Source organism: Pleurodeles waltl, chromosome 11, assembly GCF_031143425.1.
Source record: "Pleurodeles waltl isolate 20211129_DDA chromosome 11, aPleWal1.hap1.20221129, whole genome shotgun sequence".
In the NCBI taxonomy this organism is placed as follows: domain Eukaryota; kingdom Metazoa; phylum Chordata; class Amphibia; order Caudata; family Salamandridae; genus Pleurodeles; species Pleurodeles waltl.
The window spans coordinates 699,505,468-699,528,616 of record NC_090450.1 but is presented as its reverse complement, the minus strand read 5'-3'; the positions used below and the strand labels follow the sequence as shown (position 1 = coordinate 699,528,616).

General features: G+C 46.6%; 1 protein-coding gene across 6 annotated transcripts in view; it reads right to left on the bottom strand.

The window, feature by feature from the left end:
• OGDH (oxoglutarate dehydrogenase) overlaps positions 1 to 23,149 on the bottom strand; it is an 833,675-nt gene that overhangs the window by 447,863 nt on the left and 362,663 nt on the right. For all 6 annotated transcript variants that reach the window (XM_069214267.1, XM_069214270.1, XM_069214268.1 and 3 more), the window contains one exon: positions 19,633 to 19,812. In XM_069214267.1, the coding sequence (XP_069070368.1) occupies positions 19,633 to 19,812 (180 nt within the window). The remainder of the gene's footprint in view (positions 1 to 19,632; positions 19,813 to 23,149) is intronic.

Sequence of the window (23,149 nt, the reverse complement as noted above, 5' to 3'; positions counted from 1 at the left end):
GCAAGGCATTTTGTAAAGACTTTAGGTGCAGTGGTGACCCCGAAAGGCAACACTTAGGACTGGTAATGCCAACCATTTACCACAAACTGGAGGTAGCACCAATGCGTTGGATGAATTGGAATGTAGAAGTAGGCATTGTTGAGATAGTGCTGCAATGAAGTCACCTTGCTGCAGAGGTATGACATCCTGAAGTGTGATCATACGGAAGTGTTCTGACAGGATGTACACGCTTAGGTGTCTGAGGTTCACAATGGGCCTGAAGGACCAGTCTTTCTTGGAAATGTGGAAGTATAAAGAATAGACCCCTGAGCACTGTGTGTTGTGGGACAGGCTCTATGGCCGTCTTGACAAGGAACACTTGGGACCTCTTCCTGAAGCAGAGTTTGGTGTTCCGGGGAGAGGATATGTTAGAGGGGCGGTATGTTGGGCAGTGTGGAGATGAGCTCTAGGCAGGAACCATGTTGGATGATGTCTAACAACCACTGGTCTTAGGTGAAGTGTTGCCAAGTGGGGAAAAACATTTGCAGCTGTCCAGAGAGAGGTGCTATGTGAACAGGGGGGAGGGTGGTGATGTAGGGGGCAGGATAGTCATTTGGCTAGGGTGGCTCCCTTGGGGGAGCAATCTTTGCCTCTACCTTTGTCAATATTTCCACAATAGGCACCTCTGGAGTAGCCCCTGGTGGAAAATGGTTGGGCAGGCTAGCGCTGAAACGACACAAAGGCTTGAGGGAAGGCAGTCTTGGAGCCTCCGCGATAAGTGGAGTGGAGAAAGGACCTCTGTGAGGAAAGGCGTCTGTAAGGTGCCCATGGATGTTGCTGTTTCTGTATCTTTTTTGTTTTTTTCCAGCATCTTGTCAAGAGATGAAGAGGTGTTCCCCAATGCAGAGGAGGTTGAGAAGATGCTGTTTGGCTCCATGTCTACATCTTCAAACTGGATGTTAGTCATGCCTGCAGAGGAGGCTTGAGTTAATTCCCACGCAGCATGGTCAGCAGCATCTAGGGCCCATCTGATGGTTGTTAGAAATCAGTGTGCCTTCTGTGACCAATTCCCTGCCCCTTTTATAGTGCTCCTCAGGGAGGTGTTGAAGAAGCTCCTCCATTTCGTCCCAGTGGGCCTTATCATATCTAGAGAATAAAGCAATGGATTTGACGATGCAACAATGGTTGGCAGACTGCCCCACAACTTATTTACAGCCACATCTATTCTATTAATCTCTTTGGAAGAGAAGCACTGCCAGTGCCCTGAACATTCGCCCTCTTACGAGCTGCACGAACCACTATGGAATCTGATTGGAGCTGGCTGCTAATATGTAGACGGTATGAAGGGGCGGCCTTGAATAATATATTTATATATTTTTTTAAATCAACATGTGGGGTAACGATTCAGACATTAACTGGCTCCTTAAAAATATCAGGGACTGGCTTGAGCATCCCCTTTAGCAAAGGCAGATACTACATGGAGTGATGTATAGGGAACAGAGTCTCAAAGAGGAAGTCCACCTCAATGGGCTCCTAGTGAAACTCTACGTAATAAGCTGCAGCCCCCTACATAGAACCTCATAAGATGAGATCTCATCTGGTGGACAAGGGCGGGCAGGGTCAATGTCATATGTAAGCATCCACAGACAGATCTATGTCACAAGTTGGAGTACATCATAAGTGTCACCCCCAGTGTGTCCTAGAGTATCAGAGTATGTATCCCCTGTGGAGTGTTAGATAGTCGGTGAGGTAAAGAAGGTGGAGGGGAAATATGATGATGGGGATATGGGTGGATTATAAGAGGGAGTCCTGTGTCCAGAAGAGGATTGGTGGCTTTATTGTGCTTTCTTTGCTGCTTTGGAGGGAGAGAAGGAATGGGGGTGGCTTGAGAGCTTCTTCAAAACTGAGCTGTCTCTTGGAAGGTCTAGGATCCTGCATCGACATTTGTGTGAGAATGCAGCCTGTATGAGGGTGGATAGCAATTCTTTTTTTGTGAGGCATCAACCTACTCTTGTAATTTTTGGAGGACTGTTTCGATTGGCTCGTGGGCTGGTCTCCTGATCAGAGTAGAGCGTGTCGGCGTTGACTTATGCTTCAAGACCAACAGTTCTGAATCTGGCCGTCCGGTCGATGCAGAGTTGAGAACAGGCGTCACAGAGGGCTTTGGTTTTTAAATTTCGTTCTGTGCTGCGCTGTCACTGGATGTGATATCCAAAGTTGACTGCAAGTGCCTACCATGGCTAAAAGGCAGTGACGGCCCAGAAGCCTTCTTTCTGTGGGCCCAGAGCAGCTGAATGTCCTTTGTGGGGTAGAAGCTTGGAGCAGTGGTGAGGGGGAACTGTACCTGTTGAGCTGGCGGGACATCTTCAGTCTCAAGATCAGAGCTGGAACTTCCAGCAGGCAACAAAGTCTCTTAGGCACCCAGACCCTTGAGGGAGAACATCATCCCAGGCCTTTGGCCCCTGGCTAAAAGGTCAGGGGAACCTTCTGCGCTCCTGTGTCACATCTCGAGGTAACGGGTCTGGCGTTCTAAAACAGGCTTTGACAAAAAGGATCTACATGCCAGGGGCATAACAGAGGCTCCTGCAGCCTGGGGGGCCCCAGGCTTACCCATACTGGAAGATCCATCCTCAGCCCCTACTGATGTGATCGGCCCATTCATATACACTGATGGGACTTGAGAGTTGGGTGTGAAATCTAAGTTGTGTAAAAGGTCCACTGTCCAGAGTGTGGCGTTGACATTGTGACAACGTGCTGGCTTTGATGAGCCAGACGTCTAGGTAAGGGAATACATGTATGTTTTGTCTCCTGAGATGTGTGCTACTACTGCTAAGCACTTCGTGAATACCCTGGGAGCTGTGGTGACTCTGAAATGAACACCCTTGGACTGGAAGTGTTCTCTCACAATCACAAATCTGAGATATTTGTGGTGTGCTGGGTAGATCGGGATATGAAAGTAGGCGTCCTTGAGATCTAGGGCGGTCATGATGCCGCCCGGTTGTAAAAGGGGGACAGTGTCTTAAAGAATGACCATGTAAAAGTATTCTGAAAGAATGTAGTGGTTTTAGGGCCTTAGCTGCAGAATGGGCCTGAAACAGCAGTCTTTTTTGGGAATGAAAGAAGTGTAGAGAGTATACTCCTGTTCCTTGGTATTGTAACGGAACTGGCTCGATGGGTCCTTTAAGAAGGGATTGTACCTATTGTTAGAGAAGGTGTTCTTGAGGAAGCCTGTGAGCGAGGGGAGATGTTTGGAGGAGTGGTAAGGAGCTCCAGACAGTAACCATGTTAGATAATGGAGAGGGCCTTTTTGGAAATGTTGAAGGTATCCTCCGACAGGTGTGGAGTGGGAAGATATATGTAGTATCTGTTTAGATCCGGGGTCTCCAACCTTTTCTATAACGAGAGCTACGTCTTATGAATAAATGTTTCCTATCGCTACTAATGAATTTGATCATTGTTGCAGTAGTGACCCCATCAAATAGCACCACAATAGTGACCACAACTATCAAAATTATATTTATAAATATATCAAGATAGATATGGAGTTCAGAATGTAAATAAAATTATACTTTCCTACATGATGTGATTGTCGACATACTGGATACAATATTTCTGCACAACAATATTTAAACTAGATTTTTTGATGTAACACAGATCACCCAACGAGTAAGGTGGGTTACCAACATCAATGCTGGGAAAAACTCAGTTTAAAATGCCTCCACATGAATAATGGAATAACAGCACAAGTGTCCACTGATACAAAGGAAATACTTGCAGCTATAAATAGCCCAAACGTACCATGAATTGCCAGAGAGCAGCTTTAAAGGGGTTTTGAATCTTTAATCACTGTTTTCAAATATCAGCATCTAAACTTCTCAATTGTTTTTTTTTTTTTTTTTAGTAATACACCGGTTTCATGGAGTAATTACATTTCAAGAACATCTTATGCTTTTTCCACACACACAACATACAAATTCATGGGACTTTGCTAAACAGAGTGGAGAAAAGTGGTCATGTTACAAGCCCCTCACACTGTCAGTTTGCATTTGTATGTAAGGGTAGGACCCAAACATAGGTGTGGCTGCCACTCCGAAGGCAGACCTAAACACCTCTGGACCATTAATGTGGCTAAATCCTCTCACTTTCATACTGTTCTGGACTACATTTCAAGGGGGTACTTGCAGGGTATTGGTGAGCTACCAGTCGCTCGCGAGCTACCTGTTGGAAACCCCTTGTTTAGATGTTGAGGTAGAGGTGCGGGTGGTGGCACTCTAACCCCTACCTTCTATCTTGTTACCTCTATCGGTGCCTCTATGGAAGCCTTGTGAGAAGTAACTGGAAGGCTGTTTAAGCTGAGATGTGGAAGCCTCTGAGGTTGTTTGTTTGTAACCACCTCTGAATGTGGGGGGCGATGAAAAGTACCTCACTGGGAGGGAAGACTAAAGCACCCATGGCCTTTGCGGTATCAGTATTTTTTTTTTTTTAAGCTTCAAGGATGGAATCTGCTTGAGGGCCAAAAAGATGCTCCTTATCGAGGGGCATGTTTAGTACCGCTTGTTGCACCTCATGTTTAAAACCTAAGCTTCTAAGCCAGTCATGTTTCCTTACTAAGACGCTAGTATTGATATCACATGCAACAGTATCTGTGGCATCAAGGGCGCATCTGATGGAGTTATTACTCATTGTCTGCCCTTCTGAGACTATCTGTTGCCCCCTTTTGCGTTACTCATCTGGGACATATTGGAGGAAATCCTCCATCTCATTCCAGTGAGCCCGATCATCTCACATAAGTAAAGCTTGTGAGTTAGCGATGCACCAGTGATTAGCTGCTTGCGCAGCCATCCTCTTACCTACAGCAGCAACCTTTTTGCTCTCCTTATCTGGGGGGCGGGGGGGTCCCTTGTGGCCTGACTATTGGCCCATTTATGCGTGGCAGTAGCCACAACAGAATATGGTAGACCCTGTGATCGTATGCATGGTGGATCAGAAGGAGCAGCTTTGTATTTTTGTCAACTCTAGGGGTGATAACCCTAGAGCGGACTGGCTCCTTGAAAATGTCTGCATGACGAAGCATAGAATGAGTGTGGAGAAGGGGTGGGTAGGTAGTGCAGGTGGACAAGGTGGAGGAGGTGGAAGAGGCTTGTGACTAGTGGCAGCCTTGTCCTTGGTCTTTGAAGGTGGTGATGTGTCCACAGCCTCCTGAAAATATAGTTTCTGCTTCAAGGTAGCAGGGGAAAAGCAATGATTCACCCTGTACCCTCCTGGATGTGAGTCAGTGCTGACGAGGGTCCATGGTTTTCAAAATGGGTTCTACTTGAGATGGTGTGACCAAAGAGTGACTAGAGTCTTTTGGCTCCAATGAGGTTGATTCCCTTGTATTCAGGACGAAGCTTTTCAGTTGGTAGCCTTTTGTCGGTACCAAAGAGAATGTGGTGCTTGCTCGGCGCTGAAGTGCTCAGTGTTGAGGGTCGAGTGTAAAGTGCCATGATGTTTCGGACCAAAGCTGTAGAGGTCGATGCCAAAGACAATATTTTGGTGTTGCCAATTTTCAGAGCGGATCCGGAAGATTGGCATCTGAGTCTTTTTTTTTTTCTCAGAACTGTTGATAACCTGATGGCAGTGGTGGTCCAGCAACCTCGGTAAGAGGCCTTTTGGAAGTCTTAAGGAGTGGGGCAGGATGGGCAACGGTGCTCATGGGTTGTGCCGATGTCACATCGTGGCTTTTGGTATTCACCTAGTCGGAGTCCTGGACGGAAAAAGCCTCCAATTCTGGCTCTTCCTGGGTGCGCTCCTCCCTGAAGCTATCAGGCATGTCTTCCACAGTCTTGTGCGACATCTCCAGTCAACAAGCTCTTCGGTCTTGAAGGGTCTTTTTCAATTGGAACAATCTGCAGGTGTAGCTAGTGGCTTCTTGATGGTCGGGGGAAGAGGCATAGGTTGTACACCAGATGTACAGTGTGCGGGAATTTACAGTGGCACCGAGGATAGAAGCAAAACGGCATCTGTTCCATCAGCCCAGCATATTGGTCGGTGCCGCGTACTGAGGTAGGCCCAAACAGGTGAGGATGCCCTGAAGGGCGTATGGTCAGTCCCCGGACCGACTGACTGAGAAGAGTGCGAGAATGTGAAAAAAAACAATCTCAACAATACTGTTGATGGAGTAAAGACGGAAAATGAAAATGTCACTTACCCAGTGTACATCTGTTCGTGGCATCAGTCGCTGAGATTCACATGGTCTGCATTAGCTCGCCATCTGGTGTTGGGTCGGAGTGTTACAAGTTGTTTTTCTTCGAAGAAGTGTTTTCGAGTCACTGGACCGAGTGGCTCCTCCTTCTGTGCTCATTGCGCATGGGCGTAGACTCCATCTTCGATTGTTTTCCCCGCAGAGGGTGAGGTATGAGTTGTACTATAGTAATAGTGCCCGCGCAATGAAATGTGTAAGTATGTACCTATTAAAGGTTTAAATAATATATATACAAATGTACAAAATTGAAGGTAACTTCTGAACTGCTACAGGCTTCCGGGGAGGTGGGTGGGCCCATGTGAATCTCAGCGACTGATGCCACGAACAGATGTACACTGGGTAAGTGACATTTTCAGTTCGATGGCATCTGTCGCTGTAGATACACATGGTCTGCATAGACTAGTAAGCAGTTATTTCCCCATAAGCGGTGGATTAGCCTGTAGGAGTAGAAGTTGTCTGAAATAGAGTTCTTAATACAGCTTGACCTACTGCGGCTTGTTGTGCGGATAGCACATCTATACAGTAGTGTTTGGTGAATGTGTGAGGCGTAGACCATGTGGCTGCCTTACATATTTCATGCATTGGGATGTTTCCTAAAAAGGCCATTGAAGCACCTTTTTTCCTGGTTGAATGTGCCCTGGGAGTAATGGGCAGTTGTCTTTTTGCTTTAAGGTAGCAGATTTGGATGCATTTAACAATCCATCTGGCTATACCTTGTTTTGATATTGGGTTACCTGCATGAGGTTTTTGGAATGCAATAAATAGCTGTTTAGTCTTTCTGATGTTCTTTGTTCTGTCAATGTAGTACATTAATGCTCTTTTGACATCTAATGTATGTAGTGCTCTTTCAGCCACAGAATCTGGCTGTGGGAAAAAAACAGGTAGTTCTACCGTTTGATTTAGATGGAACGGTGAAATAACTTTTGGTAAAAATTTTGGATTAGGTCGTAGGACGACCTTATTTTTATGTATTTGTATAAAAGGTTCCTGTGTTGTGAACGCTTGAATTTCACTTACTCTTCTCAGAGATGTAATGGCGATGAGAAAGGCAACTTTCCAGGTTAGGAATTGTATTCCGCAAGAGTGCATGGGTTCGAAAGGTGGGCCCATGAGTCTTGTTAGGACCACGTTTAGGTTCCATGAAGGAACAGGTGGTGTTCTTGGTGGTATAATTCTTTTAAGACCTTCTATGAATGCTTTGATGACTGGTATCCTATACAAGGAAGTTGAATAGGTAGTCTGCAGGTATGCAGATATTGCTGCAAGGTGTATTTTAATAGAAGAGAAGGCTAGCCTTGCTTTTTGTAAATGGAGCAAGTAATTTATTATATGTTTTGGAGTTGCGTCTAGTGGTTGTATCTGATTATGATGGCAGTAACAAACAAATCTTTTCCACTTACTTGCGTAGCAGTGTCTAGTGGATGGCCTTCTGGCCTGCTTTATGACCTCCATACACTCTTGGCTAAGTTGTAAGTGTCCGAATTCTAGGATTTCAGGAGCCAGATTGCTAGATTCAGCGATGCTGGATCTGGGTGTCTGATCTGTTGGTTGTGTTGCGTTAACAGATCTGGTTTGTTCGGCAGTTTGATGTGGGGTACTACAGAAAGATCTAGCAGTGTTGTGTACCAGGGTTGTCTTGCCCACGTTGGTGCTATTAAAATGAGTTTGAGTTTGTTTTGACTCAATTTGTTCACTAGATAAGGGAGGAGAGGGAGAGGAGGAAAAGCATAAGCAAATATTCCTGACCAGTTCATCCATAGGGCATTGCCTTGGGATTGCTTGTGTGGGTATCTGGACGCGAAGTTTTGGCATTTTGCGTTCTCTTTTGTTGCAAATAAGTCTATCTGAGGTGTTCCCCAGAGTGTGAAGTAGGTGTTCAGAATTTGTGGGTGGATTTCCCATTCGTGGACTTGTTGGTGATCTCGAGGGAGATTGTCTGCCAGTTGATTCTGGATCCCTGGAATAAACTGTGCTATGAGGCGAATTTGATGGTGGATTGCCCACTTCCATATGTTTTGAGCTAATAAGCTTAACTGCGTTGAATGTGTTCCTCCTTGTTTGTTTAGATAATACATCGTTGTCATGTTGTCTGTTTTGACAAGGATGTATTTGTGGGTTATGATTGGTTGGAAAGCTTTTAGTGCTTGAGAAACTGCTAATAATTCTAGATGATTTATATGCAGTTTTGTTTGATGTATGTTCCATTGTCCTCTTATGGTGTGTTGATTGAGATGTGCTCCCCACCCTGTCATGGAAGCATCTGTTGTTATTACGTACTGTGGCACTGGGTCTTGGAAAGGCCGCCCTTTGTTTAAATTTATACTGTTCCACCATAGAAGCGAGAGGTAAGTTTGGCGGTCTATTAACACCAGATCTAGAAGGTGACCCTGTGCTTGAGACCACTGTGAGGCTAGGCATTGTTGTAAGGGCCTCATGTGCAGTCTTGCGTTTGGGACAATGGCTATGCATGAGGACATCATGCCTAGGAGCTGTAGTATTGTTCTTGCTTGTATTGTTTGATTTGGAGACATGTGTTGAATGACTGTTGAAATTGTGAATTCTTTGTGGAGTTGGCGTTGCTACTCCTTTTGTCGTGTCTATTATGGCTCCTAGATATTGCTGTACTTTGCTTGGCTGAATGTTGGATTTTGCAAAGTTGACGGTGAACCCTAGTTTGTAGAGGGTTTGTATGACTTGATTTGTGTGGTTTGAGCATTGTGTGAGCGAACTGGTTTTGATTAGCCAGTCGTCTAGATACGGGAATACATGTATTTGCTGCCTTCTGATGTGTGCAGCGACTACTGCTAGGCATTTTGTGAATACCCTTGGAGCGGTTGTTAAACCGAAAGGCAATACTTTGAATTGGTAATGTATTCCTTTGAATACAAACCTTAGATATTTTCTGTGTGATTGATGTATTGGTATATGGAAATATGCGTCTTTGAGGTCTAGGGTTGTCATGTAGTTGTGTTTTTTGAGCAATGGTAACACTACTTGTAGTGTGACCATGTGAAAGTGGTCTGATTTGATGAATGTGTTTACTACTCTGAGGTCCAGAATTGGTCTCAGTGTTTTGTCCTTTTTTGGTATCAAGAAGTACAGTGAATAAACTCCTGTGTTTATTTGTGTGCTTGTGAGTCACTGCTTGTTGGTAGTGGTTTTGGGGCTTTGAAATCTTCCTCTATTCCTAGGGAATTGCCCTCCTCTATACTGGCCCCGAAAGCCTCCCCTGTACTGTCCTTGGTAGGTGGACGGTGCGGACTGTGAGGTACTGGCTTGTGTGGCCTGACCCCGAAACCCTCCTCTAAAAGGTGTTTTGCGGAAGGTGGTATAAGATCCTCTGCTCTGCGGGGAGTAGAGTGCGCCCATGGCCTTGGCAGTGTCAGTGTCCTTTTTGAGCTTTTCTATGGCTGTGTCGACCTCCGGACCGAACAGCATTTTTTCGTTTACTGGCATGTTAAGTACTGCCTGCTGAATTTCCGGCTTGAATCCAGACGTTCTGAGCCATGCGTGCCTACGGATGGTAACCGACGTATTAATGGTCCTTGCGGCTGTGTCTGCTGCATCCATAGAGGAGCGTATTTGATTGTTGGAAATGTTTTGACCTTCTTCAACAACCTGTTTTGCTCTTTTTTGTAGATCTTTTGGGAGATGTTCAATGAGATGCTGCATCTCATCCCAGTGGGCTCTGTCGTATCGCGCTAGCAGCGCTTGTGAGTTTGCGATGCGCCACTGGTTTGCTGCCTGGACAGCGACCCTCTTCCCGGCTGCATCAAACTTTCTGCTTTCTTTATCTGGGGGAGGTGCATCCCCAGAAGTGTGTGAATTTGCCCGTTTTCTGGCAGCCCCTACCACCACAGAATCTGGTGGCAGCTGAGAGGTGATGAATACAGGGTCCGTAGGAAGCGCCTTATATTTTTTGTCCACTCTAGGCGTTACTGCCCTGCTTTTGACTGGCTCTTTGAAGATCTCCTTTGCATGGCGAAGCATGCCTGGGAGCATAGGCAGGCTTTGGTAGGAGCTGTGGGTGGAGGAGAGGGTGTTAAATAAAAAGTCATCCTCTACTTGTTCAGAGTGTAGTTCCACATTATGGAACTGAGCTGCTCTAGCCACCACTTGTGAATAGGCTGTGCTGTCCTCAGGTGGTGATGGCCTAGTTGGGTATGTGTCTGGGCTGTTATCAGACACTGGTGCATCGTACAAGTCCCACGCGTCTTGATCTTGGTCGTCGTGGCTCATGGCGGTGTGAGCTGGCGAATGTGACTGGGTTTAAGTTGGTGAAGCCGGAGTTACAGGTGGAGGCGAGGGAGGAGGTGTTACCGTCTTTGCTGTTTGTTGCTGAGGAGCCTCTCGTGCTACAAACTGAAGTGTTCTCTTTCTTTTGACAGGTGGAAGGGTACTGATCTTCCCTGTCCCCTGCTGAATAAAGATACGCTTCTGCGTGTGATCCACTTCAGTGGATTGCAGTTCCTGTTCGAATCTGTGTCTTTTCATTTGTGAAGACATAGAAAGTTCTTCAGTATAGGAGCCTGAAACTGGGTCTGTTGGTGCTTTTTTCGGCTCCGAAAACCCTGTTGTTTGTTTTTTCGGCTCCGAGGTAACCTTCCTCTTCTTTTGTGCCGAAAAATCTTGGCCTCTATGATCTTCGGCGCCACTGTCTCGGCGTCGATCCGTGTCGACACCGAACTCTCGGTGTCGATGCTTCTCTTTAGCACTCTCTCGGTCCCGAGGAGGCTGCGTGCCGGTGTCTCGACCGGAGTCGGACGATCTCGACACTGAATGGGCCTTTTTCGGTGCCGATTGTTGGTCACCGTGAATTTGGGTTGAGCCATGGCCGGTTGGCAGTGGCGTCCCCTGGGCCTTTTTGCCTTTTTTAATTTCTGATCTCGACGTCTTACTCACTGTTTTTGGATGGTCGAGTTCGTCGGAGTCTGAATCCTGGATGGAAAAGGATTCCTCCTGTTCCTCTTCTGTCTCGAACTGTCGATGCTCCTTTGGCGTGGACGCCATCTGCAGTCTTCTCGCTCGACGGTCGCGCAGAGTTTTTCGGGACCGGAACGCCGACAGGCCTCACAGGATTCTTCGCTGTGCTCGGGTGACAGGCACAGGTTACAGACCGAGTGTTGGTCCGTATAAGGATATTTGTTGTGGCATTCAGGGCAGAATCGAAACGGGGTCCGTTCCATCGGCGTTGTTCTCCACGCGGTCGGGCCGACTAGGCCCCGACGGTGTGCCGAAATCTACCCCGAAGGGCACCGAAGCGCTTCGATGTTCAATGCGTTGTCGTATGTGTTTATCTCGAACCGGATCGCAACGATACCGTCGAAAATCTTCCGTTTTCAGCTATCTTTCCGTTCCGAAACTCGGAGCGACAGGAACACGTCCGAACCCGATGGCGGAAAGAAAACAATCGAAGATGGAGTCGACGCCCATGCGCAATGAGCACAGAAGGAGGAGCCACTCGGTCCAGTGACTCGAAAACACTTCTTCGAAGAAAAACAACTTGTAACACTCCGACCCAACACCAGATGGCGAGCTAATGCAGACCATGTGTATCTACAGCGACAGATGCCATCGAACGTAAAAGATTTCAAAACCGTAGCCAGGGGAGAGAAAACAATCAAATAAAGGAGCCGATGCCCATATGCAGTGTCATCGAGAAGGAGTCACTCGATCCCGTGACTCCAAAAAAAAATAAACAACCTAACACTCTGATCTCAACACTAGATGGCAGGAGCATGCACACCATGTGTATCTACAGCCACACATGCCATCGAACTGTATGCTAACGCTTCCATTTGACAAGGCAGCACATACAATATATTAATAAGTTACTGCAGTAAGTGGGACTATATATTTAACTTATCAGTAATAAATACTTTCAACTTGGGGAGTAACTAGCCCTTTAGGTGTGTTTGCAAGCCTCGTGCAGGATTTGTATACACATCCTGTAGTTTAAGATGATCACATTTTAAGGCCTCAGGTGCCAAACAATCAGCTTCTTCTCCAAGAAGTTTGGATAGCCAAGATGCCCCTGATGCTCTGTGTTTGTGTTGGGGCAGTGGAGGGAGGAGAGGGACGGTAGGGGTCTCTTGGGGGCAAGACCTGAATATGTAGGTTGTGCATCTGTTGACTTGTCGCTGGCTTAATGTCCGAATACCTTGGGTGCGATGCTTGGCGTAAGTGTGAGATTTTTTTCAAGGTTGCTCACCAGGGGTTGATCCTCAAATAGGTGTGGCGGAATAGAAGCTTTAGGAGTATTTTTTTCCCTAGGCTTCCTGCTCCATTGGTTGGTCCCCTACTCAACTTACGGTGTGTCAGAGGAGTCGACCTGCAGGGATTCAGTCTATTTGTGCCAGCGAGATCTCTGAAAGTGTTCCTGTACTTTGTCACAGCTCTCAATGTCTCCGGGGCCAAATAGGTCCGGTTCATCAGACAGGTCTCAATGCTGCATTTTGTGATGGGTCCAGCAGTACTTTTAGTGAAAACAGATGGCCTTTTTGCATTGACATCTTGCAGAACAAGCAGGTCAACTTCACATGCTCTGGGGCAGGCAAAGGTTACAGACCCGATGTTGATGGGACCATGGAGCTGTATTATCGCAATTGGACCAAATTGGAAGGGAGTCTTCGCCACAACATCTTCAACAACACTAATTGTTGATACAACCCGGTTCCTGTCTAAGAAAGCGCTTCAGAGCAGTTCAAAGTCGAATCAACGCAGTTGCCAACGCAAAAGATAGATCTTCCATTGCTGGATCAGGATCCTCGAAAATAGCACCAACGGTCATGAAGTTGTGGACGGTCCTGGCACTAGAGCCGGAATGCACAAGCCCAATGGCAGATAAAAAAATTATTAGAAGTTAAGTCTTTGCCATGGTGGATTGTGGGCTATGGAAGAGTTAGAAAGATACCACGAGCCTTCAGAATTATTTGAAGAAAAGTAACTTGCAAACACCAGCAGATGCACACAGGACAATTTAGAGCTCTACCTTAATACAAAACAATACTGGGTTGTTAAAAACTGCCCTCAGCAACTAGTCATGGCATGCTTCATCATTGGGCTTTGCTTACACAGTAGTATATACACAACAAAAAGGGGAGAGGAAGAATGTCCTTGTCCGTCCTCCCAAAACCTTAAACAACTACCACAAAAAGGGACAAGGAAACACCTGCAGATGCCCACAGAACAAGTTAGATGAGCTCAAACATGTCGACATAAGAGCAGATAATCAGGGGTGATTAAGTAATAATTTCCCAAGATCACCACCAGTTGACTATTTTTAATCCTATCCAGGGAATCCCTGAATAAAGATTAGGGCAAGATACCAATGAGATAGTTTTAAAAGTTTCCATGTTCTGCAAGATAGATTCCTGTTTGTTTGTTGTCTTTGGCTTTCAACCCTGCTCCCTCGTTGCCCCATCCCCAACATTAGCTACAACAGGCCTGTGTAATCATATATATATATACACACACACACACACAGTAATACCTTGGAATTGGCACAAGAAACAACAAGCATTGGTAAGAATTAATGAAAAATAGTTAGGGCCCTAAGGGAGGACCAAACCATATACAGGGAGTGCAGAATTATTAGGCAAATTATTATTTTGACCACATCATCCTCTTTATGCATGTTGTCTTACTCCAAGCTGTATAGGCTCGAAAGTCTACTACCAATTAAGCATATTAGGTGATGTGCATCTCTGTAATGAGAAGGGGTGTGGTCTAATGACATCAACACCCTATATCAGGTGTGCATAATTATTAGGCAACTTCCTTTCCTTTGGCAAAATGGGTCAAAAGAAGGACTTGACAGGCTCAGAAAAGTCAAAAATAGTGAGATATCTTGCAGAGGGATGCAGCACTCTTAAAATTGCAAAGCTTCTGAAGCGTGATCATCGAACAATCAAGCGTTTCATTCAAAATAGTCAACAGGGTCGCAAGAAGCGTGTGGAAAAACCAAGGCGCAAAATAACTGCCCATGAACTGAGAAAAGTCAAGCGTGCAGCTGCCACGATGCCACTTGCCACCAGTTTGGCCATATTTCAGAGCTGCAACATCACTGGAGTGCCCAAAAGCACAAGGTGTGCAATACTCAGAGACATGGCCAAGGTAAGAAAGGCTGAAAGACGACCACCACTGAACAAGACACACAAGCTGAAACGTCAAGACTGGGCCAAGAAATATCTCAAGACTGATTTTTCTAAGGTTTTATGGACTAATGAAATGAGAGTGAGTCTTGATGGGCCCGTGGCTGGATTGGTAAAGGGCAGAGAGCTCCAGTCCGACTCAGACGCCAGCAAGGTGGAGGTGGAGTACTGGTTTGGGCTGGTATCATCAAAGATGAGCTTGTGGGGCCTTTTCGGGTTGAGGATGGAGTCAAGCTCAACTCCCAGTCCTACTGCCAGTTCCTGGAAGACACCTTCTTCAAGCAGTGGTACAGGAAGAAGCCTGCATCCTTCAAGAAAAACATGATTTTCATGCAGGACAATGCTCCATCACACGCGTCCAAGTACTCCACAGCGTGGCTGGCAAGAAAGGGTATAAAAGAAGGAAATCTAATGACATGGCCTCCTTGTTCACCTGATCTGAACCCCATTGAGAACCTGTGGTCCATCATCAAATGTGAGATTTACAAGGAGGGAAAACAGTACACCTCTCTGAACAGTGTCTGGGAGGCTGTGGTTGCTGCTGCACGCAATGTTGATGGTGAACAGATCAAAACACTGACAGAATCCATGGATGGCAGGCTTTTGAGTGTCCTTGCAAAGAAAGGTGGCTATATTGGTCACTGATTTGTTTTTGTTTTGTTTTTGAATGTCAGAAATGTATATTTGTGAATGTTGAGATGTTGTATTGGTTTCACTGGTGTAGGAAGTTGGCTCTGTATGTGCTATTTCAAAGTAAGGAATAGCATGCACAGAGTCCAAGGGTTCCCCTTAGAGGTAAAATAGTGGTAAAAATAGATAATACTAATGCTCTATTTTGTGGTAGTGTGGTCGAGCAGTAGGCTTATCCAAGGAGTAGTGTTAAGCATTTGTTGTACATACACATAGACAATAAATGAGGTACACACACTCAGAGACAAATCCAGCCAATAGGTTTTGTTATAGAAAAATATCTTTTCTTAGTTTATTTTAAGAACCACAGGTTCAAATTTAACATGTAATATCTTGTTTGAAAGGTATTGCAGGTAAGTACATTAGAAACTGTGAATCATTTCAATTGCATGTATACTTTTCAAGTTATTCACAAATAGCTACTTTAAAAGTGGACACAGTGCAATTTTCACAGTTTCTGGGGGAGGTAAGTTTTTGTTAGTTTACCAGGTAAGTAAGACACTTACAGGGTTCAGTTCTTGGTCCAAGGTAGCCCACCGTTGGGGGTTCAGAGCAACCCCAAAGTTACCACACCAGCAGCTCAGGGCCGGTCAGGTGCAGAGTTCAACGTGGTGCCCAAAACGCATAGGCTAGAATGGAGAGAAGGGGGTGCCCCGGTTCCGGTCTGCTTACAGGTAAGTACCCGCGTCTTCGGAGGGCAGACCAGGGGGGTTTTGTAGGGCACCGGGGGGGGACACAAGCCCACACAGAAATTTCACCCTCAGCGGCGCGGGGGCGGCCGGGTGCAGTGTTAGAACAAGCGTCGGGTTCGCAATGGAAGTCAATGAGAGATCAAGGGATCTCTTCAGCGCTGCAGGCAGGCAAGGGGGGGCTTCCTCGGGGAAACCTCCACTTGGGCAAGGGAGAGGGACTCCTGGGGGTCACTTCTGCAGTGAAAGTCCGGTCCTTCAGGTCCTGGGGGCTGCGGGTGCAGGGTCTTTTCCAGGCGTCGGGACTTAGGTTTCAGAGAGTCGCGGTCAGGGGAAGCCTCGGGATTCCCTCTGCAGGCGGCGCTGTGGGGGCTCAGGGGGGACAGGTTTTGGTACTCAGTCGTAGAGTAGTCCGGGGGTCCTCCCTGAGGTGTTGGTTCTCCACCAGCCGAGTCGGGGTCGCCGGGTGCAGTGTTGCAAGTCTCACGCTTCTTGCGGGGAGATTGCAGGGTTCTTTAAAGCTGCTTCTTTGGATAAAGTTGCAGTCTTTTTGGAGCAGGTCCGCTGTCCTCGGGAGTTTCTTGTCGTCGTCGGAGCAGGGCAGTCCTCAGAGGATTCAGAGGTCGCTGGTCCCTTTGGAAGGCGTCGCTGGAGCAGAGTTCTTTGGAAGGCAGGAGACAGGCCGGTGAGTTTCTGGAGCCAAGGCAGTTGTTGTCTTCTGGTCTTCCTCTGCAGGGGTTTCAGCTAGGCAGTCCTTCTTCTTGTTGTTGCAGGAATCTAATTTTCTAGGGTTCAGGGTAGCCCTTAAATACTAAATTTAAGGGCGTGTTTAGGTCTGGGGGGTTAGTAGCCAATGGCTACTAGCCCTGAGGGTGGGTACACCCTCTTTGTGCCTCCTCCCAAGGGGAGGGGGTCACAATCCTAACCCTATTTGGGGAATCCTCCATCTGCAAGATGGAGGATTTCTAAAAGTTAGAGTCACCTCAGCTCAGGACACCTTAGGGGCTGTCCTGACTGGCCAGTGACTCCTCCTTGTTATTCTCATTATTTTCTCCGGCCTTGCTGCCAAAAGTGGGGGCCGGGGCCGGAGGGGGCGGGCAACTCCACTAGCTGGAGTGTCCTGCGGTGCTGTGACAAAGGGGTGAGCCTTTGAGGCTCACCGCCAGGTGTTACAGCTCCTGCCTGGGGGAGGTGTTAGCATCCCCACCCAGTGCAGGCTTTGTTACTGGCCTCAGAGTGACAAAGGCACTCTCCCCCCATGGGGCCAGCAACATGTCTCTAGTGTGGCAGGCTGCTGGAACTAGTCAGCCTACACAGATAGTCGGTTAAGTTTCAGGGGGCACCTCTAAGGTGCCCTCTGGGGTGTATTTTGCAATAAAATGTACACTGGCATCAGTGTGCATTTATTGTGCTGAGAAGTTTGATACCAAACTTCCCAGTTTTCAGTGTAGCCATTATGGTGCTGTGGAGTTCGTGTAAAACAGACTCCCAGACCATATACTCTTATGGCTACCCTGCACTTACAATGTCTAAGGTTTTGCTTAGACACTGTAGGGGTACAGTGCTCATGCACTGGTACCCTCACCTATGGTATAGTGCACCCTGCCTTAGGGCTGTAAGGCCTGCTAGAGGGGTGTCTTACCTATACTGCATAGGCAGTGAGAGGCTGGCATGGCACCCTGAGGGGAGTGCCATGTCGACTTACTCGTTTTGTCCTCACTAGCACACACAAGCTGGCAAGCAGTGTGTCTGTGCTGAGTGAGAGGTCTCCAGGGTGGCATAAGACATGCTGCAGCCCTTAGAGACCTTCCTTGGCATCAGGGCCCTTGGTACTAGAAGTACCAGTTACAAGGGACTTATCTGGATGCCAGGGTCTGCCAATTGTGGATACAAAAGTACAGGTTAGGGAAAGAACACTGGTGCTGGGGCCTGGTTAGCAGGCCTCAGCACACTTTCAATTGTAAACATAGCATCAGCAAAGGCAAAAAGTCAGGGGGCAACCATGCCAAGGAGGCATTTCCTTACAACTGGTAATAATAAATAATTGAAATGGGTATATATTTGTTTTTTGTTAAGTTGCCTAATAATTATGCACAGTAATAGTCACCTGCACACACAGATATCCCCCTAACATAGCTAAAACTAAAAACAAACTAAAAACTACTTCCAAAAATATTCAGCTTTGATATTAATGAGTTTTTTGGGTTCATTGAGAACATGGTTGTTGTTCAATAATAAAATTAATCCTCAAAAATACAACTTGCCTAATAATTCTGCACTCCCTGTACTAAAATAGTGGAATGTGAAGTGAAGTCCCCACCCAAGGATATGGAGTCAGAGGGAAGCTGGAAGAACTAGGGACCCCCAAAAGGTGAGTACCTAAGTGACCCTCAGCGACCAGGAGAGCAGAGATAACTACCTGGTCTTCCCAAGGACTAACAGGAGGATTTAGAAAAGGGAATGTGCAAGAACAGGACCAGACTAGAAAAAACCAAAGGTGGATTCTGGAAGGAGAGGACCTGCAAATGAAGAGAACAGAGTCCAGTCCGCAATGGCGTATCCAGTGGGGGCAGGAGCCACTACCCACCCTTCTGTGGACGAAGATCCGGGTCGATGGGGGAAGAAGACCAGCTGTGGAGCCCAGGAGCTGAAGAGGAGCCTTGGAGCTGTGCAGATGGTGTCCCACATCAGTAGTCGGGTCGCAGATGGTCAGTGATTTAGGAGAACCAACAACAAGCCTGGGAAAATTAAAGAAGGGGCTAAAGAAGAGTTGCAAGGCTGAAGAGGACAAGCAAGGTCCAGGGGACTCGACCCTTGGATGGGTTTTTGGGCTGACCCTCGGCAGTCAGCCAGCAGAAGAAGTCGAAGCTCACAGGCAACCCACTGGCAGCAGGCACAGTACGTTGCAGTGAGGTCCAGTCAGCACACCTGGAGGGGAGTCCCAGATCACTGTAGCAGCATGGGGAGACTGTTCATGGAAGGATGAAGTGCTGGGGGCTGGGACTATTTGGAGCCTGAAGATCCTTTGGAGCAGGAGACAACAAGCCTTGGTTGCTGCAAGAGTTGGGGTGCACAGGGGTACTGTCCTGCAAGGAGAGGCAAGGGCTTGCTGTCTCCCAAGTTGGACAGCGGGTTGGAGAGGAACAAGGGGACCACTCCAGACCACCACCTGTGATGCAGGATCTAGGCAGTTCCATAGGAGAGCAGATCTATGCAGCCAGTCGACACTGCTGTAGGTGCCTGCAGATGCAGAGGAGGGACTCCTTCACTCAAAAGAAGATTCCTTCTTGCTTCTTGGTGCAGCTGAAGTCTTGCCAACTCCAAAGGATGCACATCCGGGGAAATGTTGGAGTTGCTGGAAGGAGCCAGAGAAACAATGTTGCAAGGCGAATGGGGGTAACCATGCCAAAAAGAAGGTACTTTTCCTACAAGGCTATGCAAGCAGAGAGATCAAGGTATGCAAAGAGTGTCTACCAGTGTAATGTTATTAGGTATGAAGTTCTGGCAAATATGAGCGAGCCATTCTAGTAAGGATTTTAAGGTCAAGATTAAGGATTAGTGAGGAAGATTATAGTCCAGATGTATGATGGACACCTTGAAACAATGGAAGGCCGGGCAGTGTGGATTACAAACTTGTTGAGATGGTGGCAATTTAATCACTAATTCTAGGGTGAGCGAAACCAGAGATTTGAGACCAAGGAGTAGGGGCAGTGGAAGGTGAATGCTAATCCATCAATGAATGCATTATTATACACTTGACTGTCACATCCCTTCCTCACAAAGCAGACTATGCAAAGTTCTTCATATGTTAGATGTGGAAAAAGTAACACTGAAAGCAGATTACATTCAGTTGGCAAATATGGTGATCAAGCCTTACCTTCTTGCCTTCTGTGTCCCCACTGTAAAACTGTTCAGCTTTTGTCTTTCCTTGCACAACAGGGTCAACAGCTTCCAAGTGAGATGGATTGGCAACCAAGGAAAGGGTTATGTTGCGGTCTGTGACACGGTTAATTCTCCTATGATACATGCCCAAGTGGTATTTCACATCACCAGAACCCTAGGAAAAAAGATAGTGCAGTGGATAAGAGTAAACTTTGCAGCCTCAATTTTGATTTCCACATACATTTCCTAGCTCTTTGGCTGACAGAATTATCTAAGAAGATCCTCATGCTCTCAGATACATTTAGAGCTTAATCTTTTTGCCTTTTATTGAAAATCTTGCCTAAGGAGGCCACGGGGAAAAATATTCACACCCAAATTACATCACAAATACCAATATCTCTCAATCTCTACTGTCCTGTTAAATTCCCTTGTCAGGAGCACATCACTGAAACACATCCAGAAAGTGTTTGATATGCCATGTGTGAATAGAAGGAACGTATCCATTTATGTTGACCAACTAGGTGGGTGTGATTAGTGCAGCTCAGGTAGGGTGTGGGGCAATAAAGAGAGTCCTCAAGAATAGCATATCTGACCAGCACACAGCAGATTGAGGGCTGAGATAAAAACCCTTAAGTAATGGGGGATAAAAGGACAGGGCTTGTAAGGCCAAAACCGTGCCTTTGGCTTTTGAAAAGTTTACTGTGAGTATATCTATTGATCTCACAATAACAACACCAAAGATGTAAAAAAAATGAAGCTCTCTCTTGATGGTACTGTCACCAATTATGCAGGAAGCCAATGATCTGGTGGGACACAGTCAGCAACCATCAACTCTTTCACAAGACAGCTGTTTGTCTGCATGACCTCCATATTACAGTTGGGGGGGGGGGGGGGGGGCGTTGACCAGAGACCCAATTCTGCATTCAACTGAGTTGATGGTAATCACAGGAGACCATTAGTACATCTGCAGAGGTCACCAACAAAGCCTAGACACCAGAAGGGTGCTTTCAGTCTCTATCTAGTTGCAGAAAGATTCCACCATTCCCTTGACCTACAGACTTGATGTCAAGGGATCATTCAACAAACAAATGCAGCTAAGGTCTGAAAAGTGCATTCTACATATCTTCACAACAAATCGGTTGAAGGTGTCAGACTGATTTCAAATCACAATAGGAGTTATGTCACTACTTCTTACAGATGTTTATAACAGGAGAAACATTTACATTTTCATTGCCCACTTTAAAAAAAAAAACTTTGTCCCTCTGATGACGAACTTCAAATCTTCCCAAGAGACATCAAAGTAACTCTTACATTTGGAAAGTGCAGGACTGACCTCTCCCTACCATGGAGGAAAAAAAGCATTAAAACCACCAGCTAAGAATTGGGCACAAGGTGTGTGCTTTCAGAACACGTGCTTTCCCTCCACACATCTGTGATTATTTTGTTTGTTTACCCAGGCGCCTGAGCCAGTAGCAGTAAAGTTGCTTAGTGAAAGCCCATTAATACAAAGTCTCAAGCTTAAAATGGAATGGACTTGACCTTTCAGGGAGTGATGCTGCATAGTGTCTTAGATACGTTCAGCGCTTATGGCAGTGGATCCCATCCTGTGATTCAGGGACCCCTAGGGCTACAATAATTTACATGCAATTTTAGGTCTAGCTTGACAGTGCAGCAATCAGACATGTGATGAACAAAGAAGAGCTTTTAGAGTACGAAACTACTGAGAGACAGTTGGGCTCCATGGACATCTTGGTTTCCCAGAGTACAGGATTTAATTGGGCAAAAGTTGTGTGCTTCCACTAAAATGTATATACTTGTATTGCACATTTTGGCTTGTGGTAAAGCTTACTCTCAATACAGAGTGACTGAGTTGGATATGGTATCAAGAAGGTAAACATTGTATAGGCCTGATATGTTTAGTATGAAATGTTATGATGAAGGTTGTGGGCCTGGCATGTATTGGAAAGAGCACATATTAACAACAAGTCCATTCCAGGGTATATTGTTATTACACCGCCTAAAAGTCTGTGGAGAAGGGTTTGGCATAGGAAGCTGGCTATTTATATAGCGAACCAAAAATAGGTACACTGTGTAAAGAGTCCAAGCAAACCCCAGAGGATATACAGAGGCACAAATGACACCCCAAATGCTCTTTGTGGTAGTGTGAGTGAGGAGTAAGGCGTATCAGAGGGTAGTGCTAAGCATTTATTGCACACACAAAGGCACTAAGGGATACACACTCAAAGAAATGAAATACCAATTTATAAAAAGAACATTCTTTTATATAAATGTTGATACCTAGATCATCTGAAATTTTAGGAGCGGTAATTTTATCCTATGGGGGGAAAACATACTGCATATGGGTACTTTGCAGCGACTTACAGGACCCATCTTCTAGAGCTAAGGTAAGTATGGGGCAAGGACCAAAGCAGCACCAACAGGTCACTGTGGGAGGCACTGAGGGGTCCAGAAGCAGAGGTGATTTTCAGCCTTGGTTGCCCTAATGTTATCCGACAGGAAAGTAACAGACCCTGCATATGGGTACCTAGTAAAGACTTACAAGACTGTCCTTCTGGACTTGAGGTGAGTGTGCGGGAAGATCCAAGGCCACCACAACAGTTCACCTTGGAGGGGCTCTGGGCAGTCCATGTGTATAGATGTTTTACGATGTTGTGTGTCCCATTCACTTCAATGGAGATTGGTCCAGTCAGAAAGAGGCTGCAAGCAGGGACTGGGCGGCCAGTCCAGGGAAACCAATAGGGGGCTCGACCCTTGAGATCCTCAGTGATGTAGGAATACCATTGGCCCACTTCTCCTCGGGCCGTGGGGCTCAGGTGCAGTGGTGTCTTTTGGCATTATGTTCCAGTGCAGGGAATATTCGAGGTTGCAGGGGGCCTGAAGAAAGAAGCTGCAGGCGGCGTCTGGTAGTCCACTGTTGGCAAACCTAAGGTGAGTTTGGGCTCTGGAGAGCCGGAGGACCACACTGGCACAGTTGGCCCACTTCAACTCTGGCTATGAGGCACAGTGCAGTGGTGCCATCAAGTGTCAGGTTTTGCCAGTCGAGTCCCTCGTGAGCTTTTTGGGCAGGGAAGCAGTTCTGCTACCCTGCAGGAGATCCTGGTTACATCTCAAAGGGCTGGCAGTCATCCCAGGCTTTTGGAGGCAGAGCAGCTGCAGGATGAATCGCCTGACAACTGCCAAGGACAGGAGTCAGGCCCAAGTCAGTTGCTGCTCCTCAGTTCTTGCTTTTTCTGGCTCTTTAGGTCCTTCTGTAGTCCTGAGAATCTGAGGTCCTGGTATCAGGTGGTCCTCTAAATACTCAATTTAGAGGCACGAAGGGAAGTGAACGGTAGTAGCCAGTAAGCTAATTACACTGGTGTCACTACACTCCCTCCTAGACGACCACTTTCTTTGGGAACTGGGCATCACCCCGTCCCAGAATTCCTAATTCCACCAGACAGAAGATGGTGGAATTCCTAAGGCTTTGTTAATTTCAGGCTGGTCACCCTAGA